Source organism: Calidris pugnax, unplaced genomic scaffold (genome assembly GCF_001431845.1).
Source record: "Calidris pugnax isolate Ruff unplaced genomic scaffold, ASM143184v1 scaffold206, whole genome shotgun sequence".
NCBI lineage: Eukaryota > Metazoa > Chordata > Aves > Charadriiformes > Scolopacidae > Calidris > Calidris pugnax.
In genome coordinates this window covers 2,211,798-2,233,072 of record NW_015090957.1, presented here as the reverse complement: position 1 = coordinate 2,233,072, position 21,275 = coordinate 2,211,798, and the positions used below count along the sequence as shown (strand labels likewise).

Genomic DNA, 21,275 nt, shown 5'->3' with positions numbered 1-21,275 from the left:
AGGGCTGCTCCGGCCCACATCAGTCTTGCTGACGGGGAAGGGAGGGGACTTTTTTTTCTTTTTTTCAATGATAGTAAAGAAAGCCACTACAGATGAGGCAGAGCATTTTAATATCTTCTACGAGTTGGCAAGTCTGGCTTTTGTTGTTGATAGGGGTTTTTTGTTTGTTTGTTGGGTTTTTTTGTATAACAACCTACAGAGAAAAAGTATGAGATACCTGTCACCTGGTTATTGATAAACTGTCTTCTCTTGTATTTATAGTTGCTTTAATTTTTACTTGACAATAACAATTGAAGATGCTTCATTTTATTTTCTAGTGGGTGTTTTTTTGGTTTACCTGTTACGACTTTATATATAAATAAAAGTAATATATAATTTGGAGTTAAAGATTGTGATGTAATGTATTTTAAAGTTGAATATTATGGCAGTCATATGAAGATTGAAGGATTGAAAACCAACCTGCCTGGATGCAGTCCTGAGTAATGTGCTATAGGCAATCCTATTACAGCCTTGGCAGTAAGGGGATTGGGTTTGCCTTTCAAAGACCAGCAGCTTTTTATATACGTATAGCTGCTAAAAATTATAAAACAAAAAGGTAATTAAGAAACAAGGAGCACTGGATCTTTATTAAGATGTGTCTCAAGCTTTCTCTTTAGTACAGCATTGTCTTGTTTCACTGAATAATTGAACATTCACTCTTTGAAAATAGTGCTGGAGGGGCTCAGGCATGCTGCTGGAAAGATGGTTCTTTTTTAGTACAACGGGAGTATAGAAGTCTGAAGAAGTGACATTTCGTTAGGAAAAACAGACCTCAAAAAAGTTTAGAGAGTACTTGAATTTTATAAATATTCTAATACCTGTCAAAATGAGTCAAGGCTCTGTAATGATAGTTGTAGAGAGCTTTGTGAAGTGTGCCCAGGGTAATCATTACACTTCTGTGTGCTACAATTGGACTAGACAGGGCTGTTTTGACAGACACTCCCTCAAAACTGCAGAGCACATGGTAAGACAGAGGCAGCAGCATTTTATTCTCTGTTCTTCCACCCCAGTACAAGTGTTCCATGTGTAGAGAGACTGCTTGGGGCATTTTAAGCAAAAGTGGGTGGGTCTCAGTGGATTTGTGATACTTTGCAGTAGGTTTGGTGACTGAATTGATTAATCAGAGGGAGTTCCATCATTAAAGCACCCCATTGAAGTATTTAATTTTGGTTTTTAATCCTGACTTAAAACCTTGCAGGATATATTTAACTGACAGCAAAATGCAGAAAAAGGGCCATCCTGCATCCTGAATTTTAAAAGAGCGTTCCTTGCCTCTATCGCAGCAGAAGATGGGCTTTTAGGGAAAACTATTTTGAATTCTTAAATACATCAGTAGTGTCACAGCATTCTTGCAAGAAATACATTTATTCTTTTCCACAAAATGCAGATACTCAGCAAAATGTGACACTGCTGTTAAAATTAGTGTGCAGCAATCTCTCATTTTACAGATTTTGGGGAGACAACACTGAAATAACAGTGCTTGCTTATAGGCCAGACTTTATTACTGGGGGGTGAACTAGAATGAGTTGCAGTCAAGCACCCTTTACAATAACTTTCATTACTGTTGATTTTTTTGAAAGAGAGCAGCTCGATTGGTGTTTTTTTTTTTTAAAAGTGACATCTTCAGACCTTATTTAAATATCTTTTAACTTTAAGTAACTTCACCGCAAAAAGTTTCTTTGGGGTTAAAAAAAGTAAATAAAATCATTAAAGGTTTAAAACTTTTGTAGAGATCCTGCTGGGGATGTTAAAAACGTAAAGACTGTTTTTATAAGCTATAGAAAGACATGTCATGAGAAAGCAGAAGACAGGTAGGAATGTTCTTTTCTTCCATGGTTTAATAACCCCTCCACCCTCCAAAAAGTTGGATACAAAATTTTCATAGAGAAAGTCATGTGTCATCTGATGGTTGTCTTTCTGGCTTGAAATTTCTTCTATATGTTATAGTAATATCTGACATGCAATAAAATTAATGGTTATGTTTATCTAACCATAGTTATGTTAAATCTAGTCATTGAGTCTTACTCCTTTTTATTGTTTCTAAAAATTGTTTCCATAGGAAATTTTGGGAAAGGTTTATTGCCCTGTGTCATGAGAATGAAAGTCTCCACGGTATCACATTTGAACAGATCAAAGCTCAGCTGGAAGCTTTAGAGTTAAAGAAAACTTATGTGTTGAACCCACTGGCCCCTGAGTTTATCCCCCGAGCTCTTCGGCATCAGCATTCAGTGAATACCACCAAACAGCAGCAGTCACCACCAAAGGTAAAGTTTTACTGATTATGGATTTTGTCATGAAGTGAAAGTGAATGCCGTTTGAGAAACGATATAAAAGGTTTGTGGAACAAGCTGTTTCTTTAAAACAGCATCAATGCAATCAGATATGAATGCAAATTCCAGAGCGATCCTCGGCATTTTCAAGTGAAAGCTCAGACTCGTATTATAATACAATATTTAGCAATATAACTTGGGGTTGTCCCAAGCCTTGTTTCCACACTAAAATGTGTACCTTGAGTCACTCAGGCCTGTTCAGTGGCTGTGTTGCAATGACCCTGACAAACTTCAGCCACGGATCTTGGCTGCAGTATTTAGAGAAGCCCATTTAAACCCTCTGAGCAGAGACCATTCCTGTGCCAAGTGGCTGAGAAACGACAGGCCGAGATTGGCAGTGGCAGGGAGTATAAGGAAACAACAGCATAATAGCCAAAAGTGATATGGTTTGGTCTAAAAATCACATTTGAAATTCAAGGACTTATGTAAGATAATTGTTTGATTTAATTAAAAATATGTTGTAAAACAGTATATTACCGAGATTACCTCTCTGATCATGTCCTTCGGAAGGCTGGATTTCATTAGCATCAAGAGGGCAGAGAGATGAAATTGCCACTCAGGGGAAATGTTATCAGCTGTTTTTATAAAAGCAGATAAAGAAGTGATGAAAATATATACCTTCCTTAGGATGAAAAAGAATAACACTAAATTTCGGAGCTTTTCGGGGGGGTGATGTGTTAGCAATCAGTTCTATTTTAATGGCTCTTTGTAGTTTATTTCAAAATCATTTGAATTATAATTTAATTCAATGATGTTTAGAGATGTAACTGAAATGCAGGTTGTCAGCTTTGTGATGAATTCTGTTGTACAAAAAGGAAGAAATGTACATATTTTCCATAGCTTTGGATTTTAGTTGCAGGCTGTATCATTTAAATGGAATCTTTATGACAGGCTTTTTAACTTTAACAGTACAAAAAGGAAAGCCTTCCCTTTGGCAGTCCTTCCCAAAAGAGTGTTTGTAAGTGAGAACATTTGATTTCTTCATCAAGATGCATTACTATCCAAAACAAACACCATATTTCTAAAGCATCTAGTCATGTGTCAAAACACTGGGCTTACAGAAAACTGTGAATTAAAAAATTATTGTCTTTAAAAAGTCATTGCTGCACTCTCATTTTTCATGAGGATGCATTGAGAGGCACGGCCTTTATTAGTGGTGGTGATGTGGAAATGAAGAGTTTTCAGAACTCCGAGCTTCCTGCAGCGTGGTTGGCCTACAGTAAATCAGGCTCTGAACTGTACAGCTCTGCCCATCTCCCACTCCTGCCCGTGCTCCAGCCTTTCAGCTGGGATTCAGGGACTTGCTCGGGATGTGGTGTTGTCCCAGACACTTGATACGGTCAGTGAGGACCACAGGTCTGATGAATTCTCTGGAGAACGCTCTCTTCTCCTGTCTGCTGACTGAAGGGGGATCCTAGAAGCGATGAGGCTGTTGACTGCCTGAAGCCACCTAAATCTGAGTTATCTCTAAGTGCCTTTATGTAATGAGGATTTTTGTTCTCTGAAGGTGGAGTAGGTTTTTAGAGGAAACTGAGTGTATCTGCTCCAGTGCTCTCAGTCGCCATCAGTTCAGGTGTAGGTTTCAGTGTTCTATAGATGGGTAGGGAAGTGAACCTTGATCTGGAAGTCTTTGAGAAATGGTAAGAGTTTTGTCATCAGTAGACTATAATAGTCATTAAGTCATCAAAACTATTAAAAGAAAAAGACAAAAGAAAGCCAGCCCCTCCCTTCCCCAAGTTACAGATGGCCCCAGTTAACTTACAGTTACCAGTCTGATACCGTTACGTGCTGAAGCTCTGGTTCAACAGGACAGCTGTTCCTAGAATTTATGTAATTATTTGCTATTTCAGTTTTAATAATATGGCCCCTATAAAATGCAAGTATGATAGGTAGAACCAAGATTTGTTAGGCTGGTGCACATACAGCTTGATGCTAACTGACAGCGTAAGAGATACAGGAATGCCTCATACTAACCATGAGTGATTAAGGCATGTGTCTCTTACACATTTGCAGATTGAATCTTGCTCTCTTTAGTGAATAAATAGGTTTCTTTTGTTTAAATACTACAATGAAAAGCAATTATTGTTTTATTTTTCAATAATTCATTTTGAAAATTCGGAGACTGGTTCTTTCATCTGGTTTATGCATGAGTCAACATTGTCAAACAACCTGTCTTTGTACCCTGACTAATTTGCTCAGACTGCTGGAAAACGGCCCAGACTCATCTCCTGGGCAAGAGAAGTTTTGCAGCATCAAAGGATTTTTAGATTTATTTTATATTTGTAAATGTACTTAGGTCCAGATTAAGTAAGGTATTCCTATCCTGCTGAAGACTTCAGAGCATACTGGCATTTGAATGTGTGCTCACAGTTTATGAATGTTAACTAATTAGTTGATGCTGTTAACTCATGAGCACGTAGGAGGGGTAACTCAGTTCCATTACCTTCTCTTCTAATGGACAATTCACCAAGGAAAAACAGTTTCCCCAGAGTACTCTGGTTTTGGCTCTACTGTATTGTACTTTTCCAAAGTCAGAAGCAGATACAAGAGATGGGGTGAGGAGACAGTGTCTAATGAGCCTGGGTGAGCAATGGGGTAAAACTGGTGGCAGCTACTTTGTCTCCAAGGTTCAAAGTGGATCATGCTGCCACTAAGAGATGCCATGGAAGAGGAGTATGGAGGGTTATGTTAGTACTGGGTGCTGCTCCTACAAGGAATGAGACACTGGGAAATAAAATGTTGAGGAAGGAAACTCAAAGTAGCTGGCCGTAACTCTCCTGGCATCTGAATACAGGCCTTGGGAGAGAGTGTCCCCAGAGGGACTGGTAACAACCTAGTGGTTAATTGAGTTAGTAGTATTTAACATCCAGCTTTGTGATGGAACTGGATAGTAGAATGTGTAAGAATAAAATATTGGGCTAAATTCTTTCAAACTCTATTTTATATTTAATTATAATGTTCACTTGAAATAAAAAGCTTTGGTTTACGTAAGAATGAAAAGCATTACTGTGATTGTTTTTCCCTTTAAAGGGCAAGGTCCATCATCACAACCAGAACGACCATTTCCCTCCTGATGGAATTGGTAAGTATCTCTGCTGTTACTGAAGGAATTCTTCTGAGCTCACGCTGATTTGGCTTCAATGAATTTGACATCAAGTTACTGTCTGGTCAGATCGTCATTTGAAAGCCATTTATTTCTTGTGTGCATTTGGGGAGCATTAGAGACTGTTAAGTGGACTTGAGGTATTTCCGGGGCTGTCCCTTTATAGGTGTTGTGTGCACTGACTTCAGAGCCTTAACACAGCAGTTCTTCTTGGCCTCTTGAAAATGGTTCTGTTTGAAATTCACAATGTAAAATACTCTTCCAGCGTATTCGCACTAGGAGTTAGGACATTATATTGCATGCACTGGGTATATGACGTTGCGCTGTCATATATCCAGATATTACTGATCGTGCTTTTGCAAGGCAGCATGAAACAGTGTAATAATTCTGTTATTAATTTGAAAAAGCACTACTTTAAAGCTTGTCTTCCCTGGTAAAGAAAGGAGCATGGTTCTAGTTTTTGATGCAGTGTTTAACAACTGCTCTGGCTGTCAGCATATATAATTGGTTTGGGACATTCCTTCATTAACGCAGTTACCAGCTACCTGTTTCTGTGTGTCCCAACTCCTATTTTCTGCCTCTTCAGATTTTTGAAATGGGACATAGGATTTGATTAATGCTTTCTCTCGGTGTATCAAACCTGTGCTGTTAGAGTTGCGTACGTGCTTTGTAAAGATAGAGGCTATTAAGATGAAAACAGAAAGAAAAATAGGTAGTCTTCATATTATTTTTGTGTATGTAACTTCTTTTATTTGTATATATATTTATATCTTTTTTTTTTTTCCTTTCTTTTCAGTTCAGCCCAATCCTTCTGTTTTAATTGGAAATCCTATCCGAGCGTATACTCCTCCCCCTCCTCCTCTGGGACCTCACCCCAATCTGGGGAAATCTCCAAGTCCTGTTCAAAGGATAGATCCACACACTGGGACAAGTATTCTATATGTACCTGCTGTCTATGGAGGAAATATGGTCATGTCTGTGCCTTTGCCTGTAAGAAATCATTTTCTGCTTACACTCTCCGCTCCCAATTATTGTATGTACAAAAATGAATGCCAAAATCAGTTAGTGAATATTTTGCAGCCTTTTTCAGTTCTTTACTTCGAATATGTGGGCTTAGCTGGCTCTAGGAGTGGCCATGCAGAGGACCACCAGAAAATCAGGACTTAAAAACGTCATTTCTGCAAGTAACTCCAGGCAGCCTAAAAGCAATTTCATGTTCATGTAATTTGGTGTCTTTTCTGAGCTCTAGGTTTTAAGCACACCAGTGGGATCTGTCTAATCTGACTTGAGATACCTGCATCTGAATTAATTGCCTAGTCCAGTTCTTAATCATTGGAGAGACATAGGTGATTCATACAGCACTTGTTTCTCTTTATTGGCTTCATACAGTTTAAATTACCAGCTTTGGATGTCTGCAGTGCAAGGTGTCTGAAGTGAAGTGATAAGAAAAATAAGCATAATGGGATGTTTTCCCCTTCCAGAACCTCATAGCAAACCAGTTTCCTCTGCAATCCTTTTCCTTAATGACATTTGAGAACACAATGAAGATCCCTAATCAGGTCTTTTAGCCAACATTTATGTTTGGAATTTTTGCATTACAAATAAAACTATCTCACCAAAACTTACACAAATTAAAGAAGCTGGCTCTGCTTTAATTGTAACCTCCACAGCCAGACATTCCAGGAGGAGAACAGGGAGGGAAGAACAAAGGCTGCAGGAGCAATGTTGGGGATGAAATATGTGTTGTGCACAGCTTGTGGAGGGCATGGAACACACTCGTGCGATGCGTTTAACTCCATTCGTAATGCTAAATATTGGCATAAATTCATTTGGTTTTTAATAATTATGTAAGTCTTCTATTGTAATTTAGGTTATGGATGCTCTATAGGGGACTTGCTGTAGAAACCCCAGTTTCAGTTAGATATGTTAGATCTGCTGGCAGCTATAGATTGGTTTTCTTTGCTAAGTCAATTTTCTTTTCCTTGGATTTTTTTTTCCTAGGAATTTTCTTTTTTCCTAGCTTACTAGAAATCTGTGTGTGATGGATAAATTCAAATGCAATGAGAAGGCCAGCAGCTGTATCTTTGTCATGCTTGCTCACATTATATTAATATCAAACCAAGATAATTTAAAGAGTTCTGTCTTATTGTTCCAAGGTTAATATATTTTTCTATTTCCAATCAAAAGAAATATATTAAAAATAAGTATTTTGAGCTCACCTTCCCTGAGGATGGATTTTAAAAAATAATTAAGTGGGAAGAGTGAGGTACTAATGATACTGCTGCTTTTGAAAAGAAGCTTGTTGGGGATGATTTGGGATTGTACAGATGCAATAGTAGCCTAAAGCTAAAGTTCAAAGTGCACATTTCAAGGGCAAATACTAATTTTCAAAAAAAATGGCATGAAAGTTGTTACACTTAAAACAAGTAGGGATTGCAGCAAAATATGTTTATGTTCATCTAAGATTAAATGATCTCTTTGCTTTGTTTAAGGCAGTTTCCAAGGTAGAAATATGAGGAGGTTGTCTGAAGTCACCAGTAAAGGATGCTTTGTCAGCCTGAGTGTTGATGGTTACTTTTCCTGCACCCTCCCCTTATTCATACATTTTCTTCCTTTTAATAAATTCCCTGCAGGGAGAGATTGGACTAATTTCATCCAAAGCTGTCTTCCTTTGCATTCGTTTTAGGAATAAAATTTAAAAATAAACTGACTTCTTTACATGCGTTTGGGAAGTGAATTTTCCTGCAAATATTTATGAAGATGATCTGCAATATGTATGTCACGTGGCATGGACATTTTGGAGTGCCTTGTCATTTTTAACATACCTATAGTCTCTTGATTCTGCCAGTGGTCCTCTGAACTTCACTCAGAGCCTTTGCTGTGCAGAGGTACACTGTGCGCGCTCCTTCTGCGTTAGGAGATTACAGCACTGGATGCTAAAGGGCCATAATGAATTCTTCAGGTTAGAGGCTTCCCCGTGTTTCCCCCCTGTGACACAGCCTAGTGTATCTTTTAACTGCCAAGAGAGAGGACTTTTTATTTTCTTGAACTTCACCCACTTCTATTTATTTAGGGAAGAAGTTAATATGAAGCTTATTAAAATACAATTTGTCCATCAGTCTTTTTTCTCTGAATTTTTAAACCACTGAAACAAGAATGGGTTTTGATGCAAATGTTTTTTTTCGCAGGATAATCCTTGAAAAACTCTGCTCTTTGCCCCTTGCTGCTGGGTCTGCCCTTACTAGTCCCCTTTCAGCACCACCTGTAGTTGTGTGTTAGTCTGTCAGGTCATCTCATGCATGGAAAACTGCTCGTTACTGACCTAAGATCAGCGTGGTTGTTACTGTACTTCCTTTAATGTGATTGTATCTTTTTTCTTTATTTTTTTTTTCTCTGAAATGATGTAGGTGCCATGGACGGGGTATCAGGGTAGGTTTGCAGTTGACCCTCGAATCATTACTCATCAAGCAGCTATGGCATATAATATGAACCTGTTACAGGCACATGGGCGTGGGTCTCCTATACCTTATGGCCTGGGACATCACTCACCAGTTGGCCTGGGACAGCAGCAGCCGCTTCAGCACCAGGACAAGGAGCAACATGAACAAAGTCGAAATGGTTTGTTGTTGAAATTGCATTGCAAATTGGTCTTGTTTTGAGGGAGTTTGTATTTTAAATAGGGTATTGCGGAAAGAATTTTTTTGTTCTCTCTTTTAAGTGACGTGGAGGGATCTGTAGAGTAGGGGAAAGAACCTGTCGTTTGGCGTTGCAAATAGAATAACTAAGATATTGTGACATTCAGAGGAGGAAGTAAACAAAGTTGGGATGTATGTGTGTTGAGGGTATAATTGGTCTGTCACTGTTCTGCAGTCCAGTGGTAGCCACTGCTATTTGCAATTAAGTTGGAAGAGCTACTTAGTGATGATTAATGAACAAAGTGCAGAGATTAAAGGAAAAGTGTTATTTGGGTAAATTATCTGTCTATGGTGCCATAAATGCTATATTAATAAGTTTAAATTTTCCTGTGTCTGGGAAAAAAAAAAAACCCAAATAATAATTTTTCCATTGAAACTAAATAATTTCTTAAATGTTTTTTAGGTAAAAGTGAAAACACTGCTGGACCCGAAATCAATAAAATTCGAACACCTGAAAAGAAACCTCTAGAATCCAAGCAGGTGGGTTTGTCTTGAATGGATTGTGGGTGTGTTTTGTTTTTTAATATTCTCTCTTTTAATGAATTTATTCATTACTGACATGTTTTTTATCTGGGTTTTTCATTCTCTTTTTCTAGGTTGACTTAGAAGCAAATTCTCAGAATAGAAGCCCAGAGTCCCGTTCCGGTGTTGGTTATCCGAATGCTAAATTTCATCGCAAAGATAATCTTAACCCCAGGCAGCTGAATCTCCATCTCACCCCTCCCCACTCACAGTACCCAGTTCCCAACCGCCACTTCCAACACCTCTCACAGATACCAAGGCAGCCATACCATCTACAACAGCAGCAAAACCTTTTAAGTCAACAGCAAAATCATATGCCTGAACAACAAAACCAAATGCCACCCCAGCAAAGCCAGGTAGTTCAGCAGCACAACCATTTGAACCAGCAGCCTCCACCACCTTCGCAGCTTTCCCCTGCTTACCCCACAGGCCCCAGCCAATCTTTTTTTAATAATCCAGTTCCCCACCGACCGCATTCTCCTGCTGTAGATGCTGTGATTTCAGAACAACACCCCCCACCTATGTTACAAGAAGTCAGTAATCCTTTGAGGCCTATTGCACAGCACAACCCTGTTCTGCCAACCCACTTGAACAACTTCATTGAAGAGAATCCATCAGGAATGCCCTTAGGGGACACTTTAGGTAGGTGACTTTTCTTTATTTAAATTCAGAGTGTGCAATTATAACTACATTGAAGTGAAAATGGAAGGGAGGTATTTACCTTTTCAGGCATATTGCTCTGAATTGGGTCATTGCTGGGTTAGTTTCTGTAAGTAATGTCATTCAGCATAATTTGCTGCTTGAGGCATGTTTGAATATTCAGCACTTTATTAGAAGATTCATGTTTATATGGTTTTCCATATGATTTAAATAACCAGGTTATACACTGCAATGCAGTGAGTATATAATAGGCCCTGGAATATACTGTATAAAAAGTATTCTTTTTTTTCTGACATAAAGATCTTTAAAAAGGGGCATTAGATAAATTTTTTTTTTAAAACTATTTTTATAGATCGTATGCATGGAAATGTAGCTTTGGAAACAATAAGGCAGCAACAACAAGCCAGGTTACAGCAATGGAATGAACATAATGCCTATCTCAGTCAAGGCACTATTCCATATCAACACCATCACCATCCTCATCTACCACATCTTCCTCAGCAACCAATTGGATTGCATCAACAGCAGCAAGTTAGGGCAAACTGGAAACTTGCCAGTAATACAGAAGATGAAACAGAGGCAACATATTCAAGGTATTTGTTTACTGAGTCATCAGAGCTTGTGTAAAGTTGAGCAGTGGGCACCTCTCTGTAACACTGTGATCAAGTGCAAGACACTTAAAGGTATTGCTTTGTGCTGCTGTTATTATTAAGGTTCAAGTAGTTGGCAGGCTGATTTACAACTATGCTTTTATTGTGTGTTATGCTGTATTCTGTTAATATTTTGGACAGTAAAGCTTTAGTGGAAAAATTACTTTTATGGAGCTTTTCAGTGTTGTATTTACGGAATAAGGAATGGATAGAGCGTAACAACCTTGGGTTTATAAAAGAGATGTCTGAGTGTAGTTAAGGTCTATTTAAGTTGTAAATTCTTCAAATTGAGTTAGTAGTCTCAGATTCGTGTGCTTGAAAAGAAACAACCCCTTCCCAAACACTGCTCCACAGTAAAACCTAAACCTTTCTTCCTTTTCAAAAAGCCTTTGCTTTTAAAAGCAGATTTAAAAGAATGCTTACATTTAAGATGGAGCATTGGGGGGCAAGAAAGGAAACTGTTGAACACAAACAGAAAAATGGTCCCAGTGATCATCAGCTTTAATCATTTATATTGTAAAGGCTGGATTTTTAAATTGCCTCTGTTTACTGTCATCTCCCACTATGCTTTATTTTTCATCTGGTTTGTTATAGCTGTGGTAAAGCATCTAAATGCTCTCTTTTCTGATTTGGGAGGTGCTGAATTGAATATTCTTTACTTTTTGAAGTATATTGTGCGAGTGAGGGGGATCCCTGATTGTTCTGGTTTTTGCCTTTTAAGGGGTTAAAATTGTCTTTAACTATATGAAGTTTTTTACTTCGTACAATAAAGCAGGAAATCCTTATGTTAGTTGTCTCTTAAGAGATAACAAAAAAATGATTCTTGTGACTGAAAAGGAAATCTCAAGAATTATTAAAGCTTTGAGATGATTCAGGTAGGTATTTCATCCAATTAATCCTCTCGTCCGTAATTTCTGATTGCGCACAGTCTCATCCTTTGAAGTTAGGGTCAATAAGTGCAAAGATGAGTATATTTAAATTCAGTGGTTTGTGCTTTGAGTTTTCTCCACCTCAAAAAGAGTGGGATTTCAGCAAAACATTTTTTTTCTTTTTCTTGATACATTTATTCTGTCAATACAGATTCCAGGATTTGCTGAGAGAACTGTCTCACCGTGATCAAAGTGAAAGTCGGGACTTAGCTGAAATGCCACCCCCTCAGTCAAGACTGTTGCAATACAGACAAGTTCAGCCCAGAAGCCCACCAGCACTCCCTTCTCCTTCCTGCAACTCTAACCACAGTGCTCACTTCCCTAACTTCACTGAAAACAACAGAGACATTGAAATACCCAGTAACCCAGCATTTCAGCAGCATTTACCCCAAATATACAATCCCCCTTTCTCAATGCCATCTGAACATATAACCCCATCTCCCTTGAAATACCTGCAGCCTGATGGATCGTGGACTTATGCTAACCTACAGCAGAACCACCTTATGGGGCAGGGCTTTCATTATGGTATACCTCCGTTGCCCCATAGGTCGCAACAAAACCCTTTTATACAGATACAGAGTCATCAGCACGCAGTCGGTCAGGAGCCATTTCATCCACTCGCATCTCGAGCAGTATCTGCTTCTTCGCTCCACAGCTTAGAAGAGGTAGGCATTTTTCTCTGCCTATGCAGTTGTCGTGTCGTTTTAATATTGAATTATATTTTAAAGTGGTCATGAATGGGAATTTCAGTGAAGTAAAAATTTTCTCTACGCCTTCTCTGTTCAGCCTGTGCGTATTTGTGGTTCTCATCACTGCAGGTGTAACACTATCTCTGCTAAAATGGAGGTCTTGACTTTTGGAATGTTACTCAGAATTTTCTTAAAATCATTGCTCTACTATCTGCATGTCATTTAGCTACCCCAGGTGAAAACTCATGAAATGACTCTCTGGAAAGTCAGCTTGAATCAACCAGCCAGTTGGGTCAGTATTAATCTGTGAATGCAGTTGAGACCAGAGCAGAACAGTTGTTTCAACGTGGTACAGATCCTGATTTAATAAATCCCACCTGGTCTGAGTGTGAAGCCACCCTGTGTATTTTGGGGGAAATCAGTGCAGAGGTGTCCAGCTGTGCCACACGGATCTAGGTCCAGCACAGAGCCTGCGACCCCAGAGCTGGCTCTGTCCCTCTGGATCTGTTTTTATTCCAGACTCTAAGGGGCATGTTATGGGATGCAGACTGTGCAAGCACGTACAGTCAGGACAGCTCACCTTCCAAGCAGGAGTTTTTAATCCCTGTTGGAATCTGTAGTGCATGATACATAGACATGGAGTGTGCTGGAGCCAGGTTGTATTCCAGGAATGTCAGAATTAATATTTCCAGATAATTTTGCACTGACTGCAAGTAATGCAATATTTGTACATAAAGTTAAGTGGCTTGTTCTGGGATGCATTTTTGTCAGGGTTTTTACAGAAGCTGTGGAGATATCCCTGCTCATCACTGTCCCACAAAATACATATTTAATAGTCTTTCAACTTCTGAAAATAGAAAATATTTAGTTTATGAGCAAAATAACTTAAATTCAGTTCCAGTGCATTTTACAAATTTCTGTCTCATACAGATCCAGAGAGGGTAATGTGTCCTCAGGCCCAGCTAGAGCTGTAGTAAGGTTTTATAGACGTTTAGAGATGCTGTCTCTTGCTCCATTAGGGCATACCACCTTGTATAAAGTCTAATACTTTGTGACAACAGTTAATGCCGTCAGTACAGTGGGACATAGGAACAATGGCTTTTCAGCACTAATAAACTAATAAATAATCCTATAGAGTTTGTGACAGCTCTTGCTATCTGAAGACAAATACAGTGAGCCTTTATGTAATTAGTGCAAATTCGTTTTAGTTCTTATTTCTTCTTCCTTTGAAAATATGTGACAGAAATGCCAAAAACAGTAAAAGTGTTAAAAGACAGAGACTTGCTTGTAAGGTTACAAAGGCTGCTAGTTCAGCTGGTGGGTAGGACTGAATGCACGAAAAAATCAAAATTCAGTTTTAGGTGTATTTTTAACAGAGATCCCTGGTATAAGGCAGGAATCAGGGGGCATGTCATGACTTCTGGTATCCCTATTAAACTGTTTTCTCAATTAGTATTTATTAGACTGTTGTTTGACTTGATACTTGAAAGCTTTTGCATGTGTTTAGTCAAACCAGATTTCAACTGCATATCAAAGGGAATACTTAAGTTATTCTGTCTGGTCCTGTACTTCCAAGTGTCCAGAACTTTGATGACTTCCTGATTGCTTACCAAAATTGCCTGTTAAACTCAATAAAAAGCATACTTTTTGGGTGTTATTCAGGCAGTGACTTCTGAATTTTGGTTTTTTTAGTTATGGAAGAATATCCTCAAGAGAGCAGACTGACAGGATATCTAAATGCTGTTCCCTTGATATATCATAATAGTGTGGCAGCTATAATGAGATATTACAGTTTACTTTCATGCACTTTTTCCCTGTCTATTCTTTTTTTGGATAATAACCATAGTGGGGCATTGCAAGCAAGTTATTTTATGTTTATTTAGCTAATTTGTTATGACATTTCACTAGGATGTTTACTTTTTCCCTTTACAAAGTACAGATTTACTTCTATGACTTTTCTGCTATTTGCACTCTTGCTAGTCAGTACAGTGCAGAAGGGAGCAAATACTGTGTTTATTTTTATAAATAAACTGTATTACAATAGACTTGCTTTGAATCTTGAGAAAGTTTAGAGAGTCCTTAAATTTGAACTCTTGAAGCCAACAGGTTCGTTAATGGAGCTCCTGCGATTTTCATCTACATGATCCACAGGGTTTGTGGAAGCAAGTCATTTCTGTGGGTTCAGATAAAATTCTTTGCATTATTTCTCCTGAGGGCACACACTTCTCATGCATACACAAAATGCAGTATACAAATGTTTCATGCTTCTCCAAGTCCTGCTGTACAAGTCACTCATTTGTCCTTTGGAAACTGAAGGCCCTTCTTTTCCTCTCTCTGTTGTAATTGAGCATTTTCTCTTGTGCATTTCTGTGCTTCCTTTGCTTCATTTGTAAATGCTGGGTATCTTCCTCCTCGCTCTTTGATACATCTCCCTCCTAGGAGTGTGAGATGTAAAGGCTGATAAGGATTAAGCAATCTCAGTTGACGCTCTTTGCACTTCCTTTAAAATTCTGTGTCTGTTTTCTCTGATTAAAATACATTATCAGTGACTGCAATATACAACATATAACTTGAAATGTATTAGCTTTTTTCCTATATACAAGGGAATCTATTTCCTTTTTTGTTTTTCATAAGTCATTGCAGGGGAAAAAATTGGATGGACAAATGGTATTTGATACATGCAGTTGAAAAAGGGAGCAAAAGGCCTTTTTTGTTTTGTTTTTTTTTTTGTTCCCAGTATGAACCAAGAGGACCAGGCAGGCCGTTGTACCAAAGAAGAATTTCCTCTAGTTCAGTCCAGGCTTGTTCTGAAGAATTAAGCACTCCTCAAGACAGTCTTGGTCAGTGTAAAGAGCTTCAGGACCACAGTAACCAGTCATCTTTCAACTATTCATCGCCTGAGTTGTGGGTAAACTCCTCCTCATCTGCCCCGTACCCAAACATTCCATGCAACGGAGCCAACAGGGCAGTTCCCCCACGGGAGTTGTTGGGTACGTACAGACTTGGTCTTTGCTCCTCGGCTTCTCTGTTGCTCCATTAAGTAGACTATTTAGGCTAGAGTGAGCACATCTGAATTAAAGGGTTGGTTGGTGTTTTGGTTTGGGTCTTTTCCCCACAAAATGTTTTCTGCCGTCTCTTCAAATCCCAAAATTTAGGCAAAGATTTTTGAGGTATTCATTATTTTAGTAGTTAAAGGTTTGCTTAGAGTAATCCTGTTGTCATTTGCTATCTTTTTAACATCCTGGTACATTGCTGGTGTCTAAAGAAGGAACTGTTGAGTGTTCTCCATCTACAAAAAGCAATGCTACTTCTTAGTCTTCTCACAAAAGTTCTAGTAAACCCACCTATGCTCCTACAGTGGGTTCAAGTGCAATTGAGTTGTTATATGCAAGCACCTCCCAAAATTGTGATTTGAGAGCTTGATTTGCATTGCTTTTTCTGTTGATAGAAAATTATTTAAGTTCTTATTCAAGGTGTTTCTTTCATATTTTTTCTTCTGTTAGACACCCCTGCCTCATGCAGCTTTCACCTCTGGCACTGCTTGTCATGACTTGCCTTAGCTTGAGTGCTGTGGTTATTTTGGGGAGGTTTTCCTGCTTGTGTTCTAGTTTTTAACTGTAGCAACCCTAGCAAAAATGTTTTGCTTATGTTTTTCCATATTCATTTTTCTATGAGTTGGATTTTTTTTGGAGTACGTTATGAAAAAGACTCTGTGTGACCCTTCCAGTGAGAAACTGAACTGTATACTTTACATTCTTCTACTTCTGTACTCATTTGATGGTACATTTTTGTATGTGCACTTACGTTTAAAGACTGAAATAATTACAGAATATATCTGCTGCCCAACTCCTAGGCTGTTTTAGATAGAACATATACCTGCATTGGCGTGTCAAGTTTCTCTAGCGATATAAGACAGCAGAATTCTCCAGACAAAAGCAAGATATCTCATCAGGATTCAGGAAATTCACTTGAAAGCAGTTTTACACCTATGGTTTAAAGCCCCATTTTTTCTGATAGTTACAGGAGTTGTTAAATGTGGAACAAGAACATATCAATTAGCAGGAATGCATTCAGACTATCAATAATTAGTTGGTTGGCATTCAGGAGTCCGAATTGCTGTTTGAGAATGAATTATATACGGTGCTGTAAATTCTAATTTTAGCCTATTAAGCTATAAAGCAAGAAGAATGAAATACTCTTTGTGCTGTCTCCATGGATAAAGTGCTCAGAGTATATCCCATTCCAGAGCAGTTTGCCTCTGCTGAAGCCACCGGGGCAGAACTGCAGGTTCGGAGTTAGGGATCCCACCGGTGGGGGATGTGGAGGAGGCGTTTGACAACGTCGCGCTGCTCGGCGGGGCTGACGAGGGGGTGCAGAGTCCAGGGGTTGGGAATGAAGCTAGATAGAATTTCCTAGGACCCAGAGTGACTAAATACAGAAAATTGGTGGTGGTGGTTTCCAGGAGGGGTGGTTTCAGTACCCCTCAGTGCTTGCTCTGGGGCTACTGCAGTTTCCTTTGAGCTCTTCATTTGGACAAACTCTGGTTCCTCCTTCCGCAGCTCCAACGAAGACGGTCAAGCCCCCAGAGGAACACCTGAAGGCGGAGAACATCCAACTGTCCAATTCCTTCAACTACAGCGTGCTCCAACACCTGGGCCAGTTCCCTCCTCTCATGCCCAACAAGCAGCTCGTGGAGTCCAGCAGCACCAGCCAGCAGAGCGCGGCGGGGAACAAGCCCGTCATGTCCTACGCAAGTGCTCTGCGGGCCCCGCCAAAGCCCAAACCTCCTCCTGAGCAGACAAAAAAGAACAGCGACCCTTTGTCTTTGTTTCAGGAACTTAGCCTAGGTAGTTCATCAGGTAGCAATGGCTTCTACTCCTATTTTAAATAATTAGATTATTTTTTTTTTTTTAGAGAGAATTTAATTTTTATTTGTGTCAGTAGATCTAAGATAGTTGGGGCTTCACCTGTAGTTGCAAATATTCCCTTTGTTTATATTAGTAAATGTATCCTCACTTAATTGCTTTGCTGCTAGACTTGCAACTAATTTTTTAATTATATTCCATTATTTTGCATTTTTTTGATGTGGGTCGGTTTTTTGGAAGCTTTTCTGTAGGAAAACACACACGTTATTTTTTAATTTGTGTAATGTTAATGGTAATGTTGCATTAAACTAGCAGCCGAGAGGTTACCTGTACAACTTCAAAAAAGGGAAAAAAAAAAAAAAAAAAAAAAAAAAAAGGAAAAAAAAAAAGTTTGTCTAAATTGTATTTAAGAAGATTGTAAGTAGCATTTACATTTATTCAATAACATTAGCATACTATGCTGGGTTTCTGTACCAGAAATGGCCAGTTAATGTAAAAATGTATGTTATTTCTGCTTAAATTCATTTAATTTTTTTTTTTTAAATAAAGGTGCAGCATCTTCTAAATACTTTCAGTTTTATCAGCTTTTTTGTGAAGGGATGCTGCATTCTCAGACTTTTATAGTTTTAGATCCTGTATGATGTGGTATTGTATTTTCCATCCACTGTAGGGTAAAGTAAAGGCATTCTTTGCAGACACCTATGCCATTGTTTGGAAACATTCAGATAAAAAGTATTGGTATACTAAAAAAAAAAAAAAAAAGCCAATAAAAAAGAAAAAAAAAACCAAAAAAACAAAAAAACTCTACATTTTATTTTTGGACAAGCTAGTAATATAAGCTTGTTTGAAAAGTTAATTTGATAGGTTTTTTAAATGAATCATGAAGCTGAAAATAAATTTTTAGGTATGTTGGTGCTTAGTAGATTTAATAACTATTTTAAAAAAAATGCGTGAATTTAGTAAAATACTTTTTCGTTTGTTTGTTTAATTTTTTTTTCCACTATGCATGTGTAAATGTTTGTAATCTGGCTTTTTCCTCCCCCCTTCTCCAGTGGTATAAAGAATTGTGCCGCTTTAATTTTTTTTTTTTCCGGTAAAACTTTTGGTACATTATTTGATGTTTACATTAAAATGTGACATTATACAAGGAAATTCAGATATTTTGCTAACTGTTTTGTTTGAGGAACATCATTAAAGAAGAGATTTAATGTTTGTCAAAGCTGTATCCAAATTAATCTAAATCTCTGGGGTGTTAGAATGGTTACCAGGTTATTTATCTCTATGAGTTCTGCTGAGTTCTCCACAAACCTGGCCCTTTAGGAATACAAACTGAAAAAAATAATGATTATGGGATATTTAAAAAGTAAAGAAAAAAGTGTGAACGAAAACTCAGAAGATAAACTTTGTCCATAAGGATTTCTGGTCTGGCACACTGTTTGGAGCCTGGGGAGTGTGTGTGTATAGTTCCTCCAGATAAAGTATTCTCCTTTTACACTTGAAGAAGTAACTTTAAATCTGGGAAATATTTTGCAGGGACAGAGCTGGGTGTATTTGGGGTATTCCTCCACTCACTACCTACAAGAATTGAAATTTTAGAGCTGTGTGGGGGTGATTTCAGGTTTTATAGCTGTCCAAGGGACACCGTACTAACGAGCAGTGCCTGCTGCTGTATTCAATCAGATTTTTGCTCTGGTTACAATCAGGTTTTTTTGCATTTGACTTCATGTTTTAAGGCAAGGGTCTTTATATAATGGGCTTAAACTCAGACACCACAGTGGTTTGCATATAAATTTTTCATTATAAATCTTTGCTGGTTCATGATTCAGAAACTTACCTGGAAAACTTTTTTCATTGTTTTTGCTGTAAAGAAAAGCACGCATAACTCCTTAATTTATTTCCTAACGTCTGTACCAAACAGAAGAGGCTGGAGGAGGGGAGAGCCCCTGCCCAGTTGCGCTCAGCACTTCAGCACGTGGCATCCAGTCAAGAGGACCCAAAAATGAGGGGAGGCCAAATTCTGCAACCTTGAATCAAGCAGAACTCCTGTGAAATGGGTTTTTTGCCGAGTTGAGGGTTGCAGAAACAGGTCGATGGGAGATGGGTTTGGAAGGGCTGGTGTGTGGGTCAGGCTCAGTCTGTCTGTCCGGGTGCACCTGCAGGAGGGGACGCCCCTGTCCCTGGAGGCTCTCCCCGGGGAACGGGGTGGTGGCAGAGCAGAGGAGGTTCCAGCGCACTTCACTTCCGAGGTGGCATTGTAATTTCAGGGGTTTCAAAAGCACTCATTTATATGGAGCAGTCTTTTGATTCTGTTCGCTATATTTGAATACTAAACTAATAAACGTCACTTGTTAATTTACTGCTATCTGTCAATTAGTTAAGGGGGAGATGGTCACATCTCACCACATTTTATTCTGTTTTGCACCGGCATTTTATCTGCACTGAAAATATTATGGATAAAGGAGCATTTTCTCTCTGACTTATGATTTCATATGAAAATCTCTGCTGGCTTTGGTTCTAAACTTTCAGAAGTGCTCTCACTTCTGGGGATGGTGTAGTAGGGATTTGACTGTCAGCTTTGGAAATGTTTAGCATGAATCAGTTGCATTTCTTAGAGTTACTTTTTTTCCAAAAGATTATTTATTTTGAAATGCCTTGTCTAGCCATTATATGTCATGTATGTAGCCCTGAGCGAGAGCTTTTGGTTTTAGAGCAAATTATCCAATGTTTATTGAAGCCATAGCTGTTTAAAAAAAACCCAAAACTGTATTGTAAACTCTTCTGGGGCTTTAATCGAACTCTTATTAAAATCACATTAAGCCTCACAGGTGGCTGCAGAGCGTACTGGCTCAGGCTGCGCTGTAAATACGGAACTGCTGCAGTCACAAAAATTCAAAATTATGAGTCCAGATTCTCAGTTTGTGTAAATTGTCACAACTCAGAGGAAGTTAATGGAGACCTGGGCATATACACCAATGGAGTATTTGGCTCTTTGACTTTTTTATAGCTAAAATGTCACACTTAAAAGTACAATTAGTGCCAAATCCCTCGCTCCTTGTCCAGGAATAAACCCCTGTTGTTGTCTGGGAAAATGTAAATGATGGGGTCATCCTGATCTAAATTTAGAAGCTCGTATTTAATATCAGGAATAATTCTGGTTTTATTCTCTTTAATTCCAGTTTTTCATGAGAAACACTGGGATGTCTCATGGGAGGTTGTCAGTGCGCTGTTAAGAACTAATAAAGAATTGAGAGAAACATTTTTAAAAACTTATTTGAACTCTAAAAAATTAAAGTTTTTTCATTTCAAATAGAGCTCCTACCCTTTAGAAAGCTCCTCCCTGGGTGCCGTGGGCAGGTTTCCTGCGTGTGTCCAAGGCTGCCCTGGGGCGCTGCGGGCGGTGGATGTGGCGGGAGCTGGCGGGGACGCTGCCGTGAGCGCGGTGGTCTGGGGCGATGGATTCTGGGGTGATTCCTGCACCTTTTGGCGCTGCGGTCCGGTGGGAGTGCTGTTATGCTGTGTGCTGTGACTGTGCTTGCCCACAGTGTGCCCCCTTTGCCCCTGCCCGTTCTGCCAGCAGCGTCAGCGGTTCTGGAGGAGCTTGGGGCCCAGGCAGAGTTCTGGGGGTGCCCCCATGTGCCCAGCTCCTCGCTGGGGGACACACTGGGGTCTGCCCACAGCACCCAGCTCCTCGTCACCAAGAGCGTGTCACGGGGACCGTCCCTCCCTGTTCTCTGCAGCCTAAACCCTCACCCTGCCGCCGCCCGGCTGCTGTTCAAAGGGGCAGCCCGAGGGG

The 21,275-nt window shown here is 39.2% G+C and overlaps 1 protein-coding gene across 3 annotated transcripts in view; it reads left to right on the top strand.

Moving 5' to 3' along the window:
* HELZ (helicase with zinc finger) overlaps positions 1-18,815 on the top strand; it is a 59,195-nt gene extending 40,380 nt beyond the window's left edge. Inside the window, exons 21-30 of one of the 3 annotated variants that reach the window (XM_014952258.1) lie at positions 2,099-2,303; positions 5,400-5,451; positions 6,269-6,462; positions 8,973-9,090; positions 9,571-9,647; positions 9,764-10,331; positions 10,702-10,942; positions 12,080-12,593; positions 15,355-15,607; positions 17,177-18,815. In XM_014952258.1, the coding sequence (XP_014807744.1) occupies positions 2,099-2,303; positions 5,400-5,451; positions 6,269-6,462; positions 8,973-9,090; positions 9,571-9,647; positions 9,764-10,331; positions 10,702-10,942; positions 12,080-12,593; positions 15,355-15,607; positions 17,177-17,508 (2,554 nt within the window). In that variant the 3' untranslated portion in view covers positions 17,509-18,815. Of the gene's footprint in view, positions 1-2,098; positions 2,304-5,399; positions 5,452-6,268; positions 6,463-8,879; positions 9,091-9,570; positions 9,648-9,763; positions 10,332-10,701; positions 10,943-12,079; positions 12,594-15,354; positions 15,608-17,176 lie in introns of all 3 variants that reach the window. The other 2 variants (XM_014952256.1, XM_014952257.1) reach the window with 2 other exon arrangements.
* The last annotated feature ends 2,460 nt before the right edge of the window (positions 18,816-21,275 follow it).